We start from the raw sequence: 22,689 nt of genomic DNA, 5'->3' as shown, positions 1-22,689 counted from the left end.
AAAAGTTCAGAAAATTCCATTATGTTAATTTGATAGCAGTGGAAGAGTGATTTAGTCAATCCTTTATGTAAGGACCTTTATGTAAGGATAAGATTGAGAGATTTTTTTCCCTAGCTCATGTCAAACATAGTTTCCATGTCTGGATAATTGCCTTAATAAATATGTAATTATTTAGCAAAGCTCTACTCAACCATGAAGCGTTTCCGATCATCCTTTTCCTATCAACTTCCTCTTTTGTGCCCATAATGCCCTCTGTAGACCTCTATTATCTCTTCTACAAGATCGCTTTTTACCACCACAGGGTAAACTCCTCAAGGACAGGAACCTAGTCTTTTCTAACACTGCACGGTGCTTGCTACATATTACGTGTCTAGGAAATGTTTGCTGAATCAATGATATTACCCTTTCTTTAACATTCCCAGAGAAAAAGGTTCTGTCATCTCCCTAAATGCTAAAATCCTAAAAATTCCTATGGACAGGAATTCTGCTGTCTTATCTGCTATGTAATTTAAACCCACTTTCTTCAGCATTGTCTTTTCTTACTCATAATCACATTGTCAACTAAAGTGTTTATCCATTTGACTATCACTCTCTTGAACACAACTGGCATTTTACTAAACCCAATAGATGCTCTTGAGTTTTTAGTAAATGATGATCTCTTCTTTGAGTTTGGGCTTTATCTCTCTGTCACATATCCTGTTAACTGTTATTAGTTCAGCATGAGTGGAATTCTTTGTTATTGTTGGAAAGAACTTCGGTGAGGCGATTTTTAGAGAAAAAAAATTTTGGATATTGGCATAAAAAGAAGCATTTGCTCTTCCACTACTATTAGAAAAAAAGAATAAAATTACTTTTAGTACGAACAATTAAATTTTGTTTTAAAGAAAATATTGAATATTCATTTTAAAACATTACTGCTTAGTGTATTCTTTGATTATCCGACATAAATATGATCCAGAAGATGAAGAAAATCTGTATAGAATAGTTTGGATACCCGATGTGCTTTTAGACAATAACTTCATTGTTTAGCACATGACAATTTGGTGAGATTTACATGTCTATTCTATAGCTAATATAATGGATTATAGAAACATTCAGAAAATAAAACCAATTCCATTACTGCATAATGGTTGTTTTGCCCATTGAATAGAATCAATCACTAAAATAACTAAAATGCAGAAAACCTAAACTAGTTAGCTTTAAAAAAATAATTGATTCTGAGATTATAGCTGGAAAGGCTTAGTAGAAGACTTGCTCATTCTTTCTCAAAGACACATTTGCTCCCAATAAGGTATCCTCAGAGGCTCCAATCAACCTTGCTTCAAATAAGCCAAGCAATGAAGCAGGTACAACTTCTACACAAAATGACATCATTGCATCTTTAATAATCAGACCACATGCTGGTGTAGTGTGGGATTCCATAATTACTCTGATGTTTCCACATGGATTGAATTTGAATCACCCTCTCTTCCCTTAGTGATAGTATTATTAAAATACTCAAAGGTGGCCTCTATTTTCCTTTAATAGTGTTTAAGTTACTGTTTGTTTAGAAAGCAGGTCCTTTGGTCCTTATTTGATGTTTGCTTCTGATGCTGTCTCACTCCACGTCTGCTGATATTGCTGACATCCCCTCCATTACATGTCTTATACATTGCCCCTTGCTGAATCAGTTCTATGTCTGTACTGAAATGTTCTGCTTTTGTTCTTGCCCTTAACTCATAATATGTCTAGATTCCCTTTGTTTTCACTGTTTGCTGTATTTTCCATTTAGCATCAATAACATGTATCTTTTCGATGAGTTCCGCTTTTCAGAAATATAGAATAGTTCTTTTTATTCTAATTGGTGCTCTTTTTCCCTGCATTCTACTTTCTCATGGCAATATTGCCACACCTGCTTTTTGTTTCTTATCATATACTTCTTACACTCAATCGTTTTTCATCGTAATCCTATTCTCTTCTAGTGTGAGCAGGATGATGACTTGAGCATATTTTTACTTCAGCCCTACCCGTTACTGCCTCTTGCCTTCCACTTAGCATGTTGAAGTCATCTAAGATTTTGCCTCCATTTTTTTTACAGAATGAATCAAGAACTATTTAGACAAATTGTGTCACTCATTTCTTTGCTCCTGCTGTTTCTTGCTTCCCTTCTTCCCGTTTTATGGATTCTCTTTTTGCATTATGTGGAATATGTCCTTGAGTAATTCTTTTAGATGTGTCGTATTTGATAATGCATCATTTAGTTCATACCAGAAGAACATAAGTTCTATGAGGACATGAATTCTTGTCTGTTTTGTCACTGCTTTGCCTAGAACAGTGCCTGGCAAATAGTAGGTGCTAAATACATATCTTTTGAAGGAATCAAATCAATTTATTTTATCTCTTGGCCTTCTCCCTCTCAATTTTAAAACTTTTTTATGGAAATAATTATGAACTGTGTATCACATTTTCCTGCTTTCTGATACCAAGTATACCCCACAATAATTCACCTTTATTGATAACTTAGGGTCATCACTGACCATATCACTTATTATGATTTGTTCTAATCTGATCTCAAAATTCCCTCAAAGCATCTCTTGGAATTTTACCTCTAAATTAACTAGCTTCCATATGCCAAGTGTTTCAAATTGATTTTTCTTCTCTGTATATCAGGTTAGAAGTGGTAGTACAGAAGCTTCGGACCAAGTAGAGCCCTCTGGAAATGTCATTTGCTGGATGCAAAGATATCACAAGAAGCAGTGTCTAGAAGAGATACCAGTCAAATAGCCTGGCAGTCATTAGTGCAGAAAAGCTTGAAAGAGGGAAAATTCAGCCATAAAAAGCTATGTAGCCCATAAAATCTAGATGAGAAAACAAGTTCAAAGCTGAAGATCACAAGCCAAGCCAAGAGAAATTATTGCACCAATGAGAATGTGCCTGCAGCAGTTTTCTGTTAGCTATGGATGAGAAAGAAGCAAATAATAGTTTTAGACCTTTCATGAACAGCAATAAATTTTTTGTGTGTGTGTGAGGAAGATGAGTCCTGTGCTAACATCTGCCAATCCTCCTCTTTTTTTTTTTTTTTGCTGAGGAAGACTGGCCCTGGGCTAACATCCGTGACCATTTTCCTCCACTTTATATGGGGTGCCGCCACAGCATGGCTTGCCAAGCAGTGCGTCGGTGCGCACCAGGGATCCGAACCAGCGAACCCCGGGCCGCCACAGCGGAGTGCGCACACCTAACCACTTGTGCCACCAGGCCAGCCCCTGATAAATTTTTTTTTTATCTCTTATCCTCACCTCTGCCCTGCCCATCCTTGCTGTTGATCTGTCATTCTCACTACTGTTAGTAATGCTGTACCGATTATCTATTGCTACATAAAATACCACCCCAAACATAGTGGCTTAAAACAACAACCATTCTTTATTTCTTTTTGTTTTGTCAGTTGGGGCAACAGTTTTTTCTGGGCTCAGCTGAATGGTTTTCTGCTGTTCTACTGTGGGGTAACTTTTGTGGCTTCAGTCATATAGTAGCTTGACTAGGGCTAGAGGGTCTAACATAGCCTCACTTATATGTTTGGGGCCTTCTTGCTGACCATAGGCTGGACCCCTCTCTCTCTACATGGTTTCTCACCCAGGCTTCTTTACATGGTATCAGGAGCATTCCAATAAGACAACAGTGGATGCTGCAAGGCCTCTTGAGGCCTACACTCCAAAACTACTTAACATTACTTCTGCCACATTCTGTTCACCGAAGTCACGGGGTTAGCCTAGATACAAGGGGTGGAGAAGTACAAAATATTATGGCCATATTTTTCATACGACACCTATCTCTGAGAGCCTACTCCTAACCTTCAAATTTGTAATTTACAATATTGTAATTTATGTACTCACATAGCTATCTCTTCTTGTAAAATTGAGCTCCTTGAGGGAAGGAATTAGGTTATCTTTATCTGCAGCGCATAGCAGAGGACCTGGTACCTAGTAAGACCTTAATAAAGGGATGTTGAGCCAAGGGTGGACTGATTGGTTGATATGTACATACATAGGCATGTATGGATATGTGTATATACATCTTGTCCTGTACTTTTAGTAGCTAAATTCTGTAATTATAAGATTAATGGAATAGTACTTTCAAAAAATACAAAATAAATTAGAAGTATGTCTTTCTGGTGTAAAAGAGTAAGGGTTTTTGTGTATGTTAAGCAGTAACGACAGAATGCCATGTTCTTAGAACATAGAAACTCATCTGTGTAGTAGAGACTTAGTAGTGTTTCCTTAATCAGTTCTCAGGTCAAATAATCAGAAATGATTTCAGCTCTTTTCTCCACCATCATTGTTATCAAACATGTTGGGCCTCATAATCTAAGATATATATTGCTTTGTGGCATGTTTTTAATGTCAGATTAATGACCATTTGTGCCAAAATAACAAGGAAAGTCTATTTGCAAATGTAGCCCTAATTACTTTGCCTTAAAAATACTTTGAATAATCTAAATGGCCAACCTGAATTATCTAATATCAGCTAAGATTCAATTGATGGCACTAAAATGACAATTGATATTTCATGGAATTTAAAAATCCTGTGTCCTAGTTAAGTTCCTACAGTAGGGAATTATTCCACGTGTAGTTTTGCCAAGATACTGTGATATACTCTTTGATTTGCCTCCACTGCTGTATACTGTTGCTGAATGGTGTTAAGCCACTATCACATTTTTCCTCTGGTGGTTTGGAGATCACTGTAAATATGCCAAAATTTGAAATTCTTTGGGCATAATAGGCTTTACATTTATATAAATTATTATTTTGTCCACCTTGAGTCTTTCAGACATTTTGTTTTATGTAACTGTGGTCTGCAAATTTCATTAAGAGACCAAAAGGACACATGTGTATGCAGAGTTAATATTTGTTCAGACAAGTAATCCTTCATGAATGCAAAAATGCAGATTTTGTGTGGATTACATCAAAGAATCACAGAATGAATAACAACTAATAATAGAAAAACATTTGGTGAATATTTTTAAAAATGTTTATCTTGTAGAACTACAACAAGAGAGAAATAGCTACATATATAAAATCAAATCTTAATATAATATCACAAAAATAAAGTGTTATCAAACATAATGTAGAATTAAAATTGAACAAAGATAAAGCAAGCTCTCCTGACTATGGAAAGAAAATATAGACAGAAAAGAAATTGAATTTCAGATCTTTGTTTCAAGATAAAAGTGAATTATTATAAAATAGACCTGTATTCATAACTTAGACTCTCTTATTTGGATTTCATACACTGAAAGCAATCATAAGACTGAAGGGAAATTTATTATAAAGTCACCTGGGATATCGCTTCATAAACATAGAAAACAACATTAGAAATTGAAATGGGAACAATGAAAATTTCATTTTAAAAGAATGTAAATGGTTGGCAAGGAAAGAACTGTTGAGATACATGAAAGAAATTCATTACTTCTCTTGAATTCGTATAAATACTGAAAAGTGTTTTCCATTAACAGGATACTGGCGCCGCAGTAAATATGATTAGGTATTTCCCCTCTGTACATAGGGACTCAAACTGTTCTAAAGAGACTTTCTGTATTAGTACTCCAGATGAAGCTGTCGTCCCACCTGCCTAAGAGTAGGGCCTAAGAGTCTGTTAGGCGTCACCAAACCAGAGGCAAAAGTGCAAGTTGGCCATGTAGCTCTGTCTGGTTGGGAGAACTGGAGGGCAGGGCATTTGGGGGATGTAGTCCATTACTGATCCCTCAACAAAGTGCAGAGTTGGTGGCATCCCTTGGACAGAGAAGATAATCATACAAAGAGTTAACCACCCGCAGATCATTCAGTTTCTAAGTCTAGGTGCATTCCACTGTAATTAGAGTGTGTTTGTTCATTAGTAGCTGAACATTTTGCAGACTCTAAAAGTTTAAATGATCCTAAAGCTCATTATGGCACCTCGTGCATCACAGATTACACAGTTGCTCTGCTCCTTTATGTGCCTTTTATATCTTAATTTAGGTCCCAGTGTGAGTATGTATGTCACATCATGAAAGTATGAATAGTAACAAATGATTTTGAAGAAATTGTCATGTGCCTTTATACAGAATAGAAAAAATATGCATATTTTAGTCCTCTCAATATAGTCTGTATTCTAGAGCCTCAGAACTGAGCAGGGGCTCTATTTCATTAAAGTTAAATGGGAAAGAAATCAAGGCTTAGGAACAAAATGGTAGAAATCTACCTACTCAGGGATTGCAGAGTATAAGTTTTGTCAAGATAAAATGAACAATATTTCAAAGAAACCAAAAGAAAACTCAGCATTGTAGAATACTGGAAGAACATGGGCTTTGGAGTAAGACAGATTCCATACTGAGCCACTTATCAGCTGTGTGTTCTTGGGCAAGTTATTTAATCTCTGAGCCTCAGTTCCTTTTCTGTATAACAGAGACATCTACACTTCAAATAGGGATTAGGGATAATAGGTAAAGTGCCTGGTATCATGCCTGACACATACTAGGTGCCGAATAAATGGTTACTATTATTCTTACAGGGTTGGAAAGTGTGTTTTCTTGGTCATAGCCCACAGTTATTCAGCAGAGGAAGCCAGAGGATGCCTGCATTGTGATAGTTTGGGCCTGGGGTGGGTGGGACTGTTGGCTGCATGGAGTGACACTCTTGTAACTTACCCTCCCAGCTTTGCTTCCATTCATTAGCTGTTGACACTCACTGTTGCGCTGGAAATGTGGAAAACTCTTCACCAGGACCATCTAGCACCACTGTGTGACTAGATCATCCAGCCAGTTACAGGAAGACAATGCCTTTAACCTAGAGAATATACAGAATGTAGAGTTGAAAGGACCATATGCTGGCTACCAACTGGTGGACAACAGACCCCTGGTTCCTCCAAGTTATTGCAAGTGTTCCAAGTGTGCATCAAGCATCATCTGAGATAGAATAATGTCTTATATCTCTCTGTATGCAGTACTGTTTTAGTGTTGTGATTAACGAAATACAAATTCATTTCAAAGCATTGTTCAATTCTTAGTAGCATTGCATCATGTTGTATTTTCTCTGTCAGCCATTATAAAACACACAACTCTCACATCAGGGTGGTTGTGGTACAAAGGAACCGTAAAATTGTTTGACATTATACAGGAGCCCTCATGCTCAGAAAAGTCAAGAATTGGTGCTCTCATTTCCCAGGTCCAGGAAGATGATGTGTGACGTACTCACTTACATAGCTTGTTAAGGAAAACACTAGCAAGAACTGTAGCCTCCCAATCCCTAGTCCAGAACTCTGAACAGTGGAGATGTTTGCACCATTGCTTCTGGAAAAATCTGTGAACTGTATTTAGTGTACAGATTAGTATGCATGAAGTTGAGTATTGACAGAAAATGGGTTATATGAAAAACATTTAAAACAGTACCTGGCACATATAAAGCACTCAGTAAATGATAGCTGTTATCATGATGGCTATGCAGTCAGGAGTGGTTGTGTCACTTGTTTCTATCTGTTGCTCAGAGTAACTTATTATATCCAAGTGTAACATTTTAAGTTATATCATTTGTCACTCAGACAAGTGGCTTCTGTTTTCACGTCTCATACTCTCAGAATTGGAGTGGGTGGATATTTTTTAAATCTCCCTTCCATGAGTCTTTTAGGAATAGAGGCTCTTGCCATTAGTACTGAGGCTAACTTTGGAGGCAAGTCCTTGAGATGCATTTTTTTGTAGCCTCAGATAGCTATTGGCCTTTAATGTGCGTGCTTAAGACAGAGCTCAGTTTTGTTGCTGAATTACCCATTGGGATTGGGTATATTTATGTGAACTAAAGGGATTTAAACATTTACTTTCCATCAATGTTTTTTAATTTGTCCTTCCCCCTGCCCTGTTCCCCTAGACCAGACTCTTTATTTATTGAGAGATTTAACATTAGATCAATATTTATTTAAAATTGTACCCAGAGGTAGTCCCTAGAGATCTGGTATCTCATTTCACAGCGTGGCCCACAGGTGATAGCAGAAAACAGTGACTGAGAGAGATTTATATCTGACTATGCAAATAAAGTACCCATTTCATAAAGCTATAAACCATCCAGATTAATCACAGTAGTTAAATACCAAGAAAGTTCCCCATGGGTTTTTCAGGTAAATTTAGGACTGAAGCAAGTGTTATCACTGTTTGGTTCTGAGTGTTTTTCATTATCCATATTTAGCATGAATTCTTTCTTTAGCTAACTATGTAGGAATTTGATTTCTAAGCTAAATAAGAGAATATGTGAAGTTTGTACTTGTGCATGTCCAAGTAGAATTCTCTTACAGGGGAGTCGCCCAGGGAAAAGAGATGAAAGAGCCAGAAGTAGTAAGCACATCTGTCTGTGCTGAACATGTCCATTTTACGTAAAGGTAGATGACTTACAATAGCTTCCACGTAGTTCTCATTCAGTCAGCTATGTCAGGCAAGGACTTGGCTGTTTCGTGTCCGAGCTATTGGGCAGCAGCCTCTTCAGAGGAAATCACCAAAGGCCTCTGTTTCTCCCCTGAATGCAGCCCGGTGGAGCATTACTCCAGTATAAATATATTCAGTGGTTGAGTATCCAGGCCTCCAGTGGTGATCTTGCTCTGCGGTTAAGAAGGTAACCTGATTTAGAATAAACACACTAGAGCTAGCCCTAGACAAGTGTTTTAGAGGTTATGTCTACATTGTTGCCCCCACCCAGTGCCCCATCACATCCTTAAATATTCACCCAAACTGACTTCTCCTATAAGTGCCCACTGCCTGCTGTCCTCAGCCAGTTCCCTGTACCATTCAATTTTCCTTTCTCCTTCTTTTTCTCACTGTCAGAACATATCTGCCCTATCATCCCATTCCCTTAAGACTTTGTGTGATGTCTATTCAATTATCTGTTCAAATAATTTATGCCAAAATGTAAATAAGTGGTAATATGTGCCCCCTTCCACACAAATAACATATTTGCCTTTTAGCAGTAGCAAATGAAGAGACTCAGACACTGAATTCTAAGTGTCCTGGCAGGCAGCAGGAGAGGGGTTTCAGGAAAGGGATCCTTTGGCTCTCACCATATATACCCACAGGGCATTGGACCAGCTCTGAGCAAAAAAGCACAAATTATACTCCAACCCTCACTCCACATCTGGTCTACAACTGTATTCACAGAAGCAGCACTTTTGTTTCCCACCTCCCAGAAGTCTGTGACACTGAGCAATTTTTCAGAGGAAGAGAAAAAGCAGAGTCTAATAATGGGATTAATTTTCACAGTTTTGCAGCTGAGGCTTCCTTTGGGGCTCATTCTTTTAGAAATAAGTGCCCCATTAATAATGGGCACAGAACTCACCAAGGGAGAGATAGGAAGTGTGATGAAGGAGGCTGTGAAGGGAAGAGAGGCGATGAGGAACAATTAGATGAGTGGAAAACTGGGAGTGAAATCGGGTTTGCTCGAAAAATGAGAAATGTAGGGAGGTTTTCATATTTACATGTATTTTTAATTCAAACGAAAGATAAGGTAGAGTCTGAAGTGGAAATAAACAACGTGAATTGCAGAAGAATCTGGCCGGTCATCTCTTTTTTTGGCTAATTTCTGATTCCACCACTATCAGCTAAATAGTGGCTTTGGTATTGGCCCATATAAAATGGTCCCCAAGGTGCCAGCTCTGTTGCCAAAGACACCTTACCTTGCCCACCCTCATTTCCTGGTGCGCCCTGTTGAAACCATCTACGGTTCTATTTCTATTGTTATGTGTAAAATTTTGCAACAAGAAACAGAAATTCTACTCTCCTTCCATCAAAACACTCATGTATATTGTTTTAAAGCAGTTGGTGACATTTGGCTTTTTCAGAAAACAGATTTTGCATATGCTTATTACATAGACTGTTTCTGCTTTTTTCTTTTGGTGGGGGGGAGTTTGAAGTGTCTCTTTCTTAAAGGTAACCAATTTTGGCTCTTCTATTTAAAATTCAAAATTGTGCCATTGGGCATGGATTAAGTGGTCCATGGTTTGATTACATTCTAAAGGAGAATTAATAGATGTATTGAGAGTCATTATAGCAAGTGGCTAAAATTGCAGACTCTGGGGCTGGGCTGCTGAGGTTCAATTCCTGCTGTCTCGCACTTACTGGTATATGACCTTGGGCAAGTCACTTAATTCTCTGGGCTTCAGTTTCATCATCTATGAAAAATGAAGATCATAAATACAGTAATTAGGAGAATTAAGTGACTTAATATATGAAAAATGCTTAGAACTACATGCCTGACACGTAGTCAAGACTATATGTTGTTGTTCTTGTTAGAAGAAATAAATTGAATGGCTTTTATATTCATATAAAGAGAAAATTATCAAATAGTTTATTCTAATTAGAAGGAGAAAAAAGGCAGTGATTCTCCAGCACATGGTTCCTGTGGGTAAAATTCAAGTTTTGCTGTGATAAATGTGCAGTTTTATATCTATGTGTGGCTAACATTTATTGAGTGCTCACTATTTTTCAATTACTGTGCTGGGCAGTTTACATATTTTATTTAATTCTCACAACAACCTGATGAGGTAGATACTATTATTATCCCCCTTTTACAGATGAGAAAACTGAGGCTAAACGTAAATTTCTAAAAGTCCAAGAGCTCGTAAATGATGTAATGTTTCAAAGTTTGTGCTTTTAACCACTGCTCTATAATGCTCCCAAAATATGCTTGCAGCTATCAAAATATAGATATGTTGTGCAGTAATAAGATAAGACAATTCTGCTCTTTTTATCAGAACTTAGTAGGGCAAGTGAAGTCTGCTTCATTTATTCCTCACCCCCTGGGTTGTTGGTTTCATGCCATGTTTTAGTCAGAATGAGGAAACCTCAGGGCCTTAAAGAGGTTTTCTCCTTGTAAGTGTTGATAGTTATTTGTCGTTCAGTATGATCCAGATCAAGTAGGAATAGTCTTTGTACAATAAAAAAAAAAAAAACCTTCTCTAACTCCTTTTTACTTGAGGGATAAATCCTGACTGTGAAATCATAGATGCGAGTAGTAAACGTTTGGGACAAAGCAGCATGGCAAGGAGAACCCTGGTTCATCCTGGTTTACCGTGATATTTGCTCTGAGAGGCAACATCACCACAGAGCAAGATGCCCACTGTTGTGCTTCCCAGATGGCAAAGAAAATTTACTCATCTCCATTGCTTGCTGGCATTGGATTTCCTGTAACTGCTCTCTGTTCTCATTTTATCCTTAATTAGCCTGTCTCATATTGTGTATAACTTGTAAGACACCTCTGGTACACACACTCAAAAGTTTGACTTTGAATCTTCAAATAAGATTACTTGGCAGACGTAAGTGGAACATTTCCATATCCTCTTGGCAGTCAGCAGCATTTGCTGTTATATTCCTCTGCATGTGGTGATTTATAGCCATCCCTGATGCCTCCTGTGAATGACAACGCCAGCCTATTATGAGATTTCTCATCTCTGAATTCCTGTAGGATTTGTAGTCTGGAACACACTGGCTCATGTTGGCTTGTTCTCTAGCAGTTGCATGTGTGAAGAGGCAGGGAGCACCAGTGTGTTTCCTAGAGTGTCTGACTCAAGGCTGGGCAGTAGCGAGCTTAATAAAGAAAGGAATGGAGAGAAAAGAGGGAGAGGTGTTATGTCTGCCTTATCTCTCAGATTAGATTGTCAGCTTCTCAGCCCGGAGATCTTATCTGGTTTTCCTGTCCCCTTTAGTGCTTATTAGAATAGCAGGCAAACAGTGAGTATGCAGTGCATGTTTCTTGCCTGAAGGCCTAGGTCTTATTTTGATTCATAGATTATGCCAAAAAGATACTCTTGCCATTTACTTGAACTTAATGCAACCCAAAGAAAGAAGAGTTTTCTATAAATGTTATTGAAATGTTATGTACATTGAATTGAAGGTATCTCTAAATCAGTTTTCGATTGGTCCCTCACAGAATAGTAATCCTCATTTCAGAAGACAAACCTCTAAACTGGTGGTGCAGTGACGATAGCTATGACAACAGAAATATATGTAGTCATAAAGCAGAGATGTTATCCTCAGGAAAGTACTAACACTGAAATCCCGTAAATGACTAAAATGCTGCAGTAATAAAAGCTCATTCTGACCAAGAGAACCATTTGGCCCCAAGAAGGAGTCAGCAGCCCCCTGATTGGGATTGGGAGGTGCACACTGTGGCACCCTTATACCTCTGTCAAAAATCAGTTGACTACACATTTGTGGATCTATTTCTGGACCCTCTATTGTGTTCTAATATCTTTTCACCTTTACTGAATTGTATTGATAACAATAGCTTTATAGTAAGATTTAAAATCAGGTTAAGTGCTTCAACTTTGTACTTCTTTCTTAAAATTGTTTTGATTATTCTAGAGCCTTTGCGTTTCCATATCCATTTTAAATTCAGGTTGTCTGATTTTACAAAGACATCTGCTAGAATAATGATTGGGAGTGCATTAAATCTATAGATTAATTTGGGAAGAATGGCCATCTTAATATTGAGTCTTCTACTTCATGAGCTTGGAATATCTTTCCATTTATTTGTTATTTTTTATCAGTCAAGTTTTGTAGTTTTTTTTTTCTTTTTTTTTTCTACCCTAAAGCCCCTACATAGTTGTATATTCTTCTTGTAGGTCCTTCTAGTTCTTCTACGTGAGCCGCCACCACAGCATGGCTACTGACAGGTGAGCGGTATGGTTTTGTGCCAGGGAACCGAATCTGGGCCCCCAAAGCAGAGTGCCCCCAAACGTTAACCACTAGGCCATCAGGGCTGGCTCAAGTTTTGCAGTTTTAAGTGTAAAGGACTTGGTTGTGTTTTGCTAGACTTATTTTCAGGTATTTGTTTTACTGGCATTACTGGAAATAGAGTTTGTTTTCCAATTGTTTGCTGCTAGCATGCAAGAATACTTTTTTGTATTAACCTATTGTCTTGCAAACTTGCTAAATTCATTTATTTGTTCTAATTCTTGTTATATAAATTGCATGTGATTTTCTATGTAAAAAAAATCATATCATCTGCAAATAGTGCAAATAGAGGTAGTTTTACTTCCTTTCTCTTTTTTGTGCCTTTTTTTTTTTGACTTTTTCTTTCATGTCTTATTTCAAAGACTAGGACCTCAAGAACAGAGGCTCTTTTGAATACAAGAAAGTGGGTGTCCTTGCCTTGATCTCAGGGGAAAGCAATATTGTCTTTCTCCATTAAATATAATCTTAGTGATTGAACTTTCTATAGATACCCTTTGTTAGGTTGAGGACGTTCCTTAATATTTCTAGTTAGCTGGGCATTTTATCATTAATAGATAGTGAATGTTGTCAAATGTTTTTCTGCATCAGTTGGAATATTCATATGGTTATGTTTTTTTCCCCATATTCTGTTAATCTAGTGAATTACATTGATTAATTTTCAAATGTTAAACCAACCTTGCATTACTAAGGTAAACCATTCTTTTTTTTTTTTTAAACATTTAAAGAACTACTTTTTATTTTTTTTTTGTTTGAGGAAGGTTGGCCCTGTGCTAACATCTGTTGACAATCTTCCTCTTTTACTTTTTTCTCCCCAAAGCCCCAGTACATATTTGTATATCATAGTTGTAGAGTTGTATCTCTTCTATGTGGGATGCTGCCTCAGCATGGTTTGATGAGCAGTGAGTAGGTCCACACCCAGGATCTAAACCAGCAAACTCTGGGCCACCAAAGCAGAACACATGAACTTAACCGCTATGCCACCAGGCCAGCCCCTAGGGTAAACCATTCTTAGTCATGATATGTTATCTTTTTTATGTATTATTGGATTTGATTTGCTAATATTTTGTTAAAAATACTTGGCTCTGTCTTCATAAGGGTATTCTTCTGTAATTTCCTTGATAATGTCTTTGTCACATTTTGTATTAGAGTTCTACTGGCCTCATAAAATGAGTTAGGCAGTTACTGTCCTCTATTTTTTTTAAAAGTTTGCATAATATTATTGTTATTTCTTCCTTGAATGTTTTATAGAACTTACTAATGAAACCATTTGAGTTGGAGTTTTCTTTTTAGGAAGATTTTTGATACCACATTTATATTTGTTAGTAGTTATAGAACTATTCAGATTTTCTGTATCTTCTTGTGTCAATTTTGCTAATTTATATTTTCAAGAAGTATATCCATTTCATCTAAGCTGTGAAATTTGTTGGCATGACATTTTTAATAGTGTCTTATGATTATGCTTTCAATATCTGTAGAATCAGTAGTAATAACCATTTTTCATTCTTGATACTGATATTTTAAATATTTGATACTTTGACTCTCTGGTGTTTGAATATTTTTAGTGTTCCATTTTATTTTATCTCTTGGCTTTTTGGCTATATCTCTTTACATCATTATTTTTAGTGGTTGGTCTATAGATTGCAATACATTTGCCTAACCTTCCACAGATTATTTAGAGTTAATATTGCACCACTTCATGTAAAATGTAGAAAATTTGGAACCATATGGGTTCCTTTGCCTACACCCAACCTTTATATGGTAGTTGTCATATGTATAATATTTACATACATTGAAAATGTGACCAGATAATGCTATATTTGTTTTCAATATTCAGTCATATTTTAAAGAACTTGAGGGGGAAAACATAGTGTTTTGTATTTACCCAGATATTTACCATTCTTGTGCTTCCTTCTATCCTGATGTGTCAGAGTTCTTTCTGGTATCATTTCCCTTCAGCCTGAAATATTACTTATAGCATTTCTAATAGAGTTGGTCTGCTGCCAATGAATTCTCTTAGTTTTCCTTCATCTGACAATGTCTTTATTCTGCCTTTATGCCTCTAGGATATTTTTGCTGACTGTAGAATTCTGAGTTGACAGAGACATCTGCCAGAATTTTGATTGGGAGTACATTAAATCTGTAGATCAATTTGGGAAGAATTGCTATCTTAGCAAAAGAAAGATGTTATTCCACTGCCTTCTGTCCCCCATCATTTCTTTTGAGAAATCTGTGATTATTCTAATCATTATTCTCTGTATATAATGTGTCATTTTCTCTATCTGCTTTTAAGACTTTTTCTTTTCCTTGGATTTCGTCAGCTTGATTATGATATGTGTAGGTGTTTTTTCCTTTGATTTTTATCCTGTTTGGAGTTCACAAAGATTCATGAATATGTAGATTTATTTCTTTCAACTAAATTTGGGAATTTTTGAGTCATTATTTCTTCAAACAGATTTTCTTCCCCAGTCTCTTGTGCCTCTACTCCTGGGACTCCAATAATATGTATTTGTGATCTTTTTATATTCTACAGGCCCCTGAGGCTCTGTTCACATTTTCCTATTTTCCTTTCTTTGTGTTCTTCAGCTTGGATATTTTATATGGTTTATCTTCAAGCGTACTGACTCTTTCCTGTGTCATCACCAGTATGCTATTGAGCCTTCGCAGTGATTTTTTTTTTAGTTCAGATATTTTATTTTGTTTTTAAGTTTTAACATTTCTGTAATTTTTTTTAGTTTTTTTTTCCCCCCTACTGAGAAAATCTGCTTTTTCATTCATTTCAAGTGTGTTTCCCTTTATTTCATGAAGTATATTTAGAATAGCCGCTTTATATGTGATTATCATGATGTTGGCATTTGTTGATTGCTTTTCCCTTTAGAATTGATCACATTTTTCTTTTTTGTATGTTCAGCAATTTTGAATTGTGCCCTTGATATTGTGAATATTATATTGTGTAGGTTCTAAGTTCCTGTTATGTTCCTCTGGAGACTGTTGATGTATTGTTTTAGCAGGCAATCAACCCAGTCAGGTTCAGACCACAAATTCTATCTTGCAGTGATTCAAATCACAGTTAACTCTTCAAGCCTGTGTGTGGGACCATCCTGTGTGTATCATTCAGGGGTTACCTTGAGACATGGTTTAAATGTGAGTTCAGTTCTCTGAGCAGGTTTAGGTCTGCCCCTCATATGTGTATCTCAGGGCTTAGGCTGAGACTTGTGCAGGTTCAAACATGGAACCAGATGATGCTCTTCTCTAGCCCTTTCCCCACACTCCCTGGCTCTATTGGAGTTTCAGGCACTGCTGCTTCCTCCCTTATATTACTCTATACCTGGAGCCCACATTCGGGGGAAGCTGCAAGAGAAATGAGGGAAAAAACTACAAAACAGGAAATTCATTCCCATGCAGTTGCCATTGTAAGTTATTGCTGTCCTCTAGAATCCACCTGTGTTTCTTTACTTTGAGGAATCTTCAGGGAGTTATTTTGGTATTTTGCCTAGAGATTTTAGTTATAATCAGCAGGAGGCATGGATTATGGGTTTACATTGCCATGCCAGAATGGCAACCTCAGAAGGTAGAGTTTGAAAACAGATAGTCTGGATCCAGAACTTAAGCAATAACTATATTGCTTGTCCTCTTCAAAAAAAATTTTTTAAATATATGTAATATTAATTAAATTGATGGATCTCCCTGAGTCAGATATATCCAGAATCTCTCAAAAATTCCTCCAACAGATCACTTTTATTCATTTAATAACAATAGATTTAATAACTCTTTCAGGAAGGTGTTAAACAGTGTTTTTCCCTCTCATCCTGAGAGAGGAGGATAGAAAGTGAAGGAAGGGGAGTCCCTAAATCTAACTCCAAAAAATAACATACAGTCTAATTATTGGTCAACAGTCAACAAGCACAAATACCCTTCTGGATCTTGCTTTGGGCACAGAAAAGTAACAGAAAGGAAATAGCCTACTGAAAAATTCATATGCCTACCATGTAGAAAAATTCATTATCTCCAAAGACAAATGAACCCAATCTCAGCAGAGATGAAGACCTTAAGATTTTTGTTCTACTGGTAATTCAAAAGAATAATGTGGAAACCATGAACATTCAGCTAATTCTGTGTAACTTTAATTATGAAATTTTCAATATGTAAATAATAATTTCAGCTCCATCTTTGGAAGTATGTTTTACAAAGCTACCTCTTTGTAGCCATGAGTTTCCTGGTGCCAGGCCCTTTTCCTTTGTGATCATGACATACTCTTAGAAACTTATTTTGAGAAGTGACTTATCCATGCTGTTCTAGGGCCTCTTGTAGTAGTGGTGGTGGTGGTGGTGGTAGTGGTAGTGGTGGTAGTAGTAATACATAAATGGTAGAAATAACAATACAGATGATGATAGCTTACTTAAGACTTATTTTGAGCCACATATTATATGCTAGCACTTTACAAACATTAGCTCATTTAACCCCTGGTAGGTTTTATTTTTTTAGATGAGTAAAATGAAGCTTAATATGCCAAGGCCACACAAATGATAAGTGGCAGAGCTAGGATTTATTCTGGCCAGCTATGCCATAAGTAGGACTTGGAGTCCTGAGCCAGTATATAGTTCCTTCCTACAGATGAATGTAAGTAGATAAATGAACCAGCATTTCACTGTCACTCATTTTGTCCAGCAAGAAACCAGGGTCCGTCACTCTTCCAGTGGGTGATCATGCTACATCTAAAGACTGGGAAGTGAGTCAGATTTAATTTTAACCTTGGGCTTCTTCTAAGGCTCTCCACTGTGAAACTTGATCTAATGAATAAAGTCAATCTTAGCAAATTAGTAAAGCAGAAAATTTCACATTCCTTTCTGAATGTCTTTAGGTACTACCACCCAAGTCTTCTACAGGAATATAAAAATATTACTTCTCTGATCATTAATTGCATTCAGCAATTCCAAGGTTAACACCCTTAGGAAATACTGTCATCACCAGTCAACTGTTGATAAGGTTGGGAAGGATAGCAGTTTTTAGCTGGCTGGCACTATATTCCACTAAAATTGAGATTCTTTTACTAAAAAAGAGGATAATGGACATTGGGAAGCAACTAGCTGTCTCTGCTACACTCTGTGAATCTGGTCTTCCCCCTGGACTTCCCCATTTCAATAAATGTCAGCTCCATTCTTCCAGTTGCTTAGGCCAAAGTATCTTGGGGTCATCCTTGACTCCTTTTCTCTCCTACTCTACATTCAATCTACCAGCAAATCCTATTGATTATACTTTTAAAATATATTCTGAATCTGACAACTTCTGACTAACTCCATCACTTTCCTCTTAGTGCGGGCTATCATCGCCTCCCCTAGACTTCTAAAATAGTCTCCTCACTGGTCTCTCTGGTTCTGCCAGTCCATTCTCCACTTAGTAGCGTACAGTCCTCAAAACATAAGTCAGATCGGGTCATTCTGTGTGCAGAACTCTCCGGTTACCTCCCAGCTCACTGAATAAAATCCAAGTAGCTTACTATTAAAAGGCCGTACATCACTTGTTCCGGCCTAACTCTCTGATTAAATCTACTATTCTCTCCCTCACTCATTCCACTCCACCTACACTGGTGGAGTGGAATGTTGATGTTCCTTGAATACCCCAAGGATGTACCAATTTCAGAGCCTTTGTATCTACTCTTCCTTCTATCTTGAATGCTGTTCTCCTAGATATCCCCATGGCTTGCTCCTTAACTTCCTTCAGGCTTGTGATCAAATATCACAGTATCAAAGAGATCTTCCCCAACAGCCTATCTAAAATAGGATTTCCGCTTATAAAACTTTTTCCCTTTATACAGCTTTTTTTCTTCTTAACACTCAGCACCATGTGACACATTATCTGATTTTCTGCATGTGTATGTGTGGGTGTGTGTATATATACACACACACACTTTCTCTTTGTACATACGTGCATATATATAAACACTTATATGTACATATATGAATTTGATTATTGAATGTCTTCTCCACTCGAATTAGAGTAGGAACTTGGGCTATTTTGTTCACTATCAGATAAGGGTGGTCAGGAGAGACTTCTCTGAGGAGAGGACATTTGAACTAAGGATGAAGGAAGAGGAGCCAGCTATGCAAAGGTCTCAAAGGAGAGCACTCCAGACAAAAGGAACACTAAGTGCAAAGGCCCTACAGTGGAAATAAGCCTGCTGAGTTTAGGGGACTTGTCCTGCCTTTGGGGACAAAGAGAAGCCCAGTATAGCTGGAATATAGAAAATTATAGACAGAGTGGAACAAGTTGAGGTGGGAGAGAGAAGCAGGGCCAAATCATTATATAGAGTTTTGCCTGTCCCAGACACAATAGAAAAAGAGTTGCCAGCCTCTCTGGCCCCTCAGCTATTCTCTAGCCTGTGGGAAGCTCTAAGGCTCCACTGCCAGAGGCCACTCAGTAGCTACTAGTGACTTGCAGCTATTTAGATTTAATTAACTAAAAGTAGATACAATAAAAAGTACAGTTTTTCAATCACACTGGCCATATTGCAAGTGTTCAATAGTCACACGTGGCTAATGGCTACCTGTTGGACAGTACAGATAGAGAACATTCCATCATCACAGAAAGTTCTGTTGGACAGTGCTGCTCTAGGAAAGCCAGTCAAGGAGAAATAATGCCAAGTTTGCTTAGCCTCTCCTTTGTGATTTTCTCTTAACCCTAGAATCAGCGTTTATCTATTTAAATGGAAATATATGTGGTGCATAGAAAATTAGCATGTGGCCTGTTGCATATGCAAATGTTCTCATGGATGATTTTTACCTGTGACAGAAAAGATGGGAAAGACTGGTAAATCACAAGCATTCTTAACCTTATTATGAATACATTGCAAATGTAAAAATGCAAAGTGTGGAAGTCATAAGCGTGACAGCGGCTTTCAATTTGTTTTAATAGGTGTTTTCTATGTCTTATTGTAACCTAGGGATCTTGCTGCAAGAAACTGCCTGGTAGGTGAAAATAATGTTCTAAAAATCAGTGACTTTGGAATGTCTCGTCAAGAGGATGGTGGAGTGTATTCATCTTCTGGCTTAAAGCAGATTCCCATTAAATGGACAGCACCAGAAGCTCTTAATTATGGTAAGAATAGACTCTATTTCTTTTTGGTGGTAAAAATGGACTCCATTAGCACAAAACATTCACACGCAAAGTTATAGGGTAGAGCAGAGTCCAAGTTAGAATGATTTGAGGATCAGCACAAATGTGTAAATGTTCGTAGTTTGCACTTAAACATGAGCACGAACTTACTTCATTGACTTTATTGATCAGATTTCTATATGTAAGATTACTAGATTTAAAAGATGGATACACTCACAAGCCTGTTAAATATGACTATGCATCTAAGAGAGTTTGTGTTTTTATCCAAAAATATGAATATTTTGATAGTGAAATTATACACAGTAAAAGTGTTGCTGTGGCTCTGGACCATTTCTTTTGAATATCTTATAATTGGTCCAATAATCTCATCTGTTAGGATCCTAAAATATTAAGTCAATCTATTCTGTAGTCTGTCACTCTGAAAATCAACATGGTTTCTTAGCATCTCTGGAACTTGTATAAATCTTGTGGGAAGAGAGAGATGAGACTGACATTTTAAAACAGCAGGGATATTTTTCACTTGAATTCTTATGTGTCATTGTAATTGGAAATAAATACAGCTTGCATTATCTGTGATTGGGATGAAATGGGCCATAACAAGATGGGTAACAGCTCAAGAATAAAAAAAAAAGATTGTGCTTTAAGTGAAATTAGAAATCACATTTTCATTAAGGGAAGCAACATATGAGCCATGGGTTGGTGAATGGATGTAGTATGTTTTGAATAAAAATATCATAAAATTATTCTTTGTTTCTTTAAAATGAAAAATTACTTCATCATGAAAAATTAATAAAGCATTTATAAATGCCTTAACTTAATGCCTAAATTAAAGACATAAAGCTTTTGTTTTGAGGTAAAATTCATGTAACATAAAATTAACCATTTTAAAGTCAACAGTTCAGTGGCATTTAGTACAATTCATAATGTTGTGCAACTACTATCTCTATCTAGTTCCAAAACATTTTCATCACTCCAAAATAAAACCCTATACCCATTAAGAAGTTACTCCCCATTCCTCCCTCCCCCCAGCCACTGGCAACCACATATCTGCTTTTTGTTGTTATGGATATACCTATTCTGCATATTTCATATAAATGGAACCATACAATATGTGACCTTTTGTGTGTGGCTTCTTTCACTTAGCATAATGTTTTTGAGGTTCATCCATGTTGTAGTATGTATCAGTACTTCATTCCATTTTATGGCTGAATAATATTACATTTTATGTTTTTACCACAACTTGTTAATCCATTCACCCACTGATGTATATTTGAGCGGTTTTCACCTCTTGGCTATTGTGAATAGTGCTGCTATAAACATTTGTGTACAAGGATTTGCTTGAGTACCTGTTTTCAATTATTCTGGGTATACATTAGGAGTCATATGGTAATTCTATGTTCAACTTTTTGAGGAACCACCAAATGTTTTCCAGATAAAGCTTTGGAATGTAATTGGTTTGGAAGTTAGTTGGGGCAGATCCAGGCACCAGAATCTGGTTTGTATTTTGCATACCAACAATACAATGGATTATATAAGAGTAGGCAGTTGTCATTATGAGAAATTGACTAAGCTGTTCTAGTTCCCAAAAATGACATTTTTAAACTTAACGCTCCACAGATACTAATCCTCACCCTTAGTTTGTATTTCCAAGTGCTAGCAAGAGAAGCTTTTATGAGTTTTCTAGTGATCCCAAACTGATTCCGCTATTCCTCAGAATCTAGAGGAAACAGCAGCCCTGCTGTTTTCCATAGTGATTCTTCTCTGGGGTGGTTATCATTATTACTCTAAGGCTATATTCCTAAGGAGAACAATCACAGGATAAAAGTTAGGCTTGTAACCCTTGTATTTACAGAGAGGTTTTCTTTAGATGAAAGAACATTGTTAAGCACCTTCTTACTGATTCTTACAGCATCCCTATAAGGGAGCTGGACCTGGACTTGGGGGACCCTAAAGGCTTACCAGTAAAATCCAGCTCTCTAGAATTTGTCTTTAACCCTGTTTGCCAGATTCTCTTCATTATATTGCCTTTAAAAGTCCTCTCAGGGGCCGACCTGGTGGCACAATGGTTAAGTTCACGTGCTCTACTTCAGTGGCCTGGGGTTTGCAGGTTCGAATCCTGGGCACAGACCTACGCACTGCTCATCAAGCCATGCTATGGCAGTGTCCCACATACAAGATAGAGGAAGATGGGCGCAGATGTTAGCTCAGGGCCAATCTTCCTCAGCAAAAGAGAAAAAAAAGTCTTCTTACTGTTAAGCAATTATGTGAAGTAAAATTCTGGCTTTTAATCAAAGAGTATTTTGGTTGAATTTCAAGGTGACTAAAGTATTTACAAATTAAAATTCTAATTCCAGATATCACTAAGAGCCAGACCTAAAGCATTTTAAGTAATAAATACAGGTATGAAGATCTTTGAGTGGCAGTAAGGGACATTTTTTGGCAGTCTTAACTTTATAAAATGCAGAACAATTTAGATGACAAAGAGGGAGAGATTTTAACAGTAGCTGAGAAAGAAGTTTTGAGTATTTATTACCCGATGTACTGATGGAGTTCCTGAGAGTCTACAAGTCTCATAGCAACCCTGAGAAGTTGTTTTAGTTCTCACAGACTAAAATTACTGAAGATTGGCTCTAAATCCTAGCATTTTTTTTTTTTTGGTGAGGAAGATTGGCCATGAGCTAACGTCCATTGCCAATCCTCCTCTTTTTGCTGAGGAAGATTGGCCCTGAGCTAACATCTGTTTCCGTCTTCCTCCACTTTGCACGTGGGACACTGCCACAGCATGGCTTGATGAGCAGTGCGTAGGTCCACACCCAGGATCCGAACTAACGAATCCCAGGCCACCAAAGCGGAGCCAACCA

The 22,689-nt window shown here is 37.2% G+C and overlaps 1 protein-coding gene across 12 annotated transcripts in view; it reads left to right on the top strand.

Moving 5' to 3' along the window:
• Positions 1-22,689, top strand: part of FER (FER tyrosine kinase) — a 461,529-nt gene that overhangs the window by 425,641 nt on the left and 13,199 nt on the right. For all 12 annotated transcript variants that reach the window (XM_087429943.1, XM_087429938.1, XM_087429940.1 and 9 more), the window contains one exon: positions 19,656-19,810. In XM_087429943.1, the coding sequence (XP_087286069.1) occupies positions 19,656-19,810 (155 nt within the window). The remainder of the gene's footprint in view (positions 1-19,655; positions 19,811-22,689) is intronic.

Source organism: Ceratotherium simum, chromosome 4, assembly GCF_057802395.1.
Source record: "Ceratotherium simum simum isolate JZ-2026a chromosome 4, ASM5780239v1, whole genome shotgun sequence".
Taxonomy (NCBI): domain Eukaryota; kingdom Metazoa; phylum Chordata; class Mammalia; order Perissodactyla; family Rhinocerotidae; genus Ceratotherium; species Ceratotherium simum.
The sequence above is the reverse complement of the archived record's forward strand: the minus strand, read 5'-3'. Positions and strand labels throughout refer to the sequence as shown.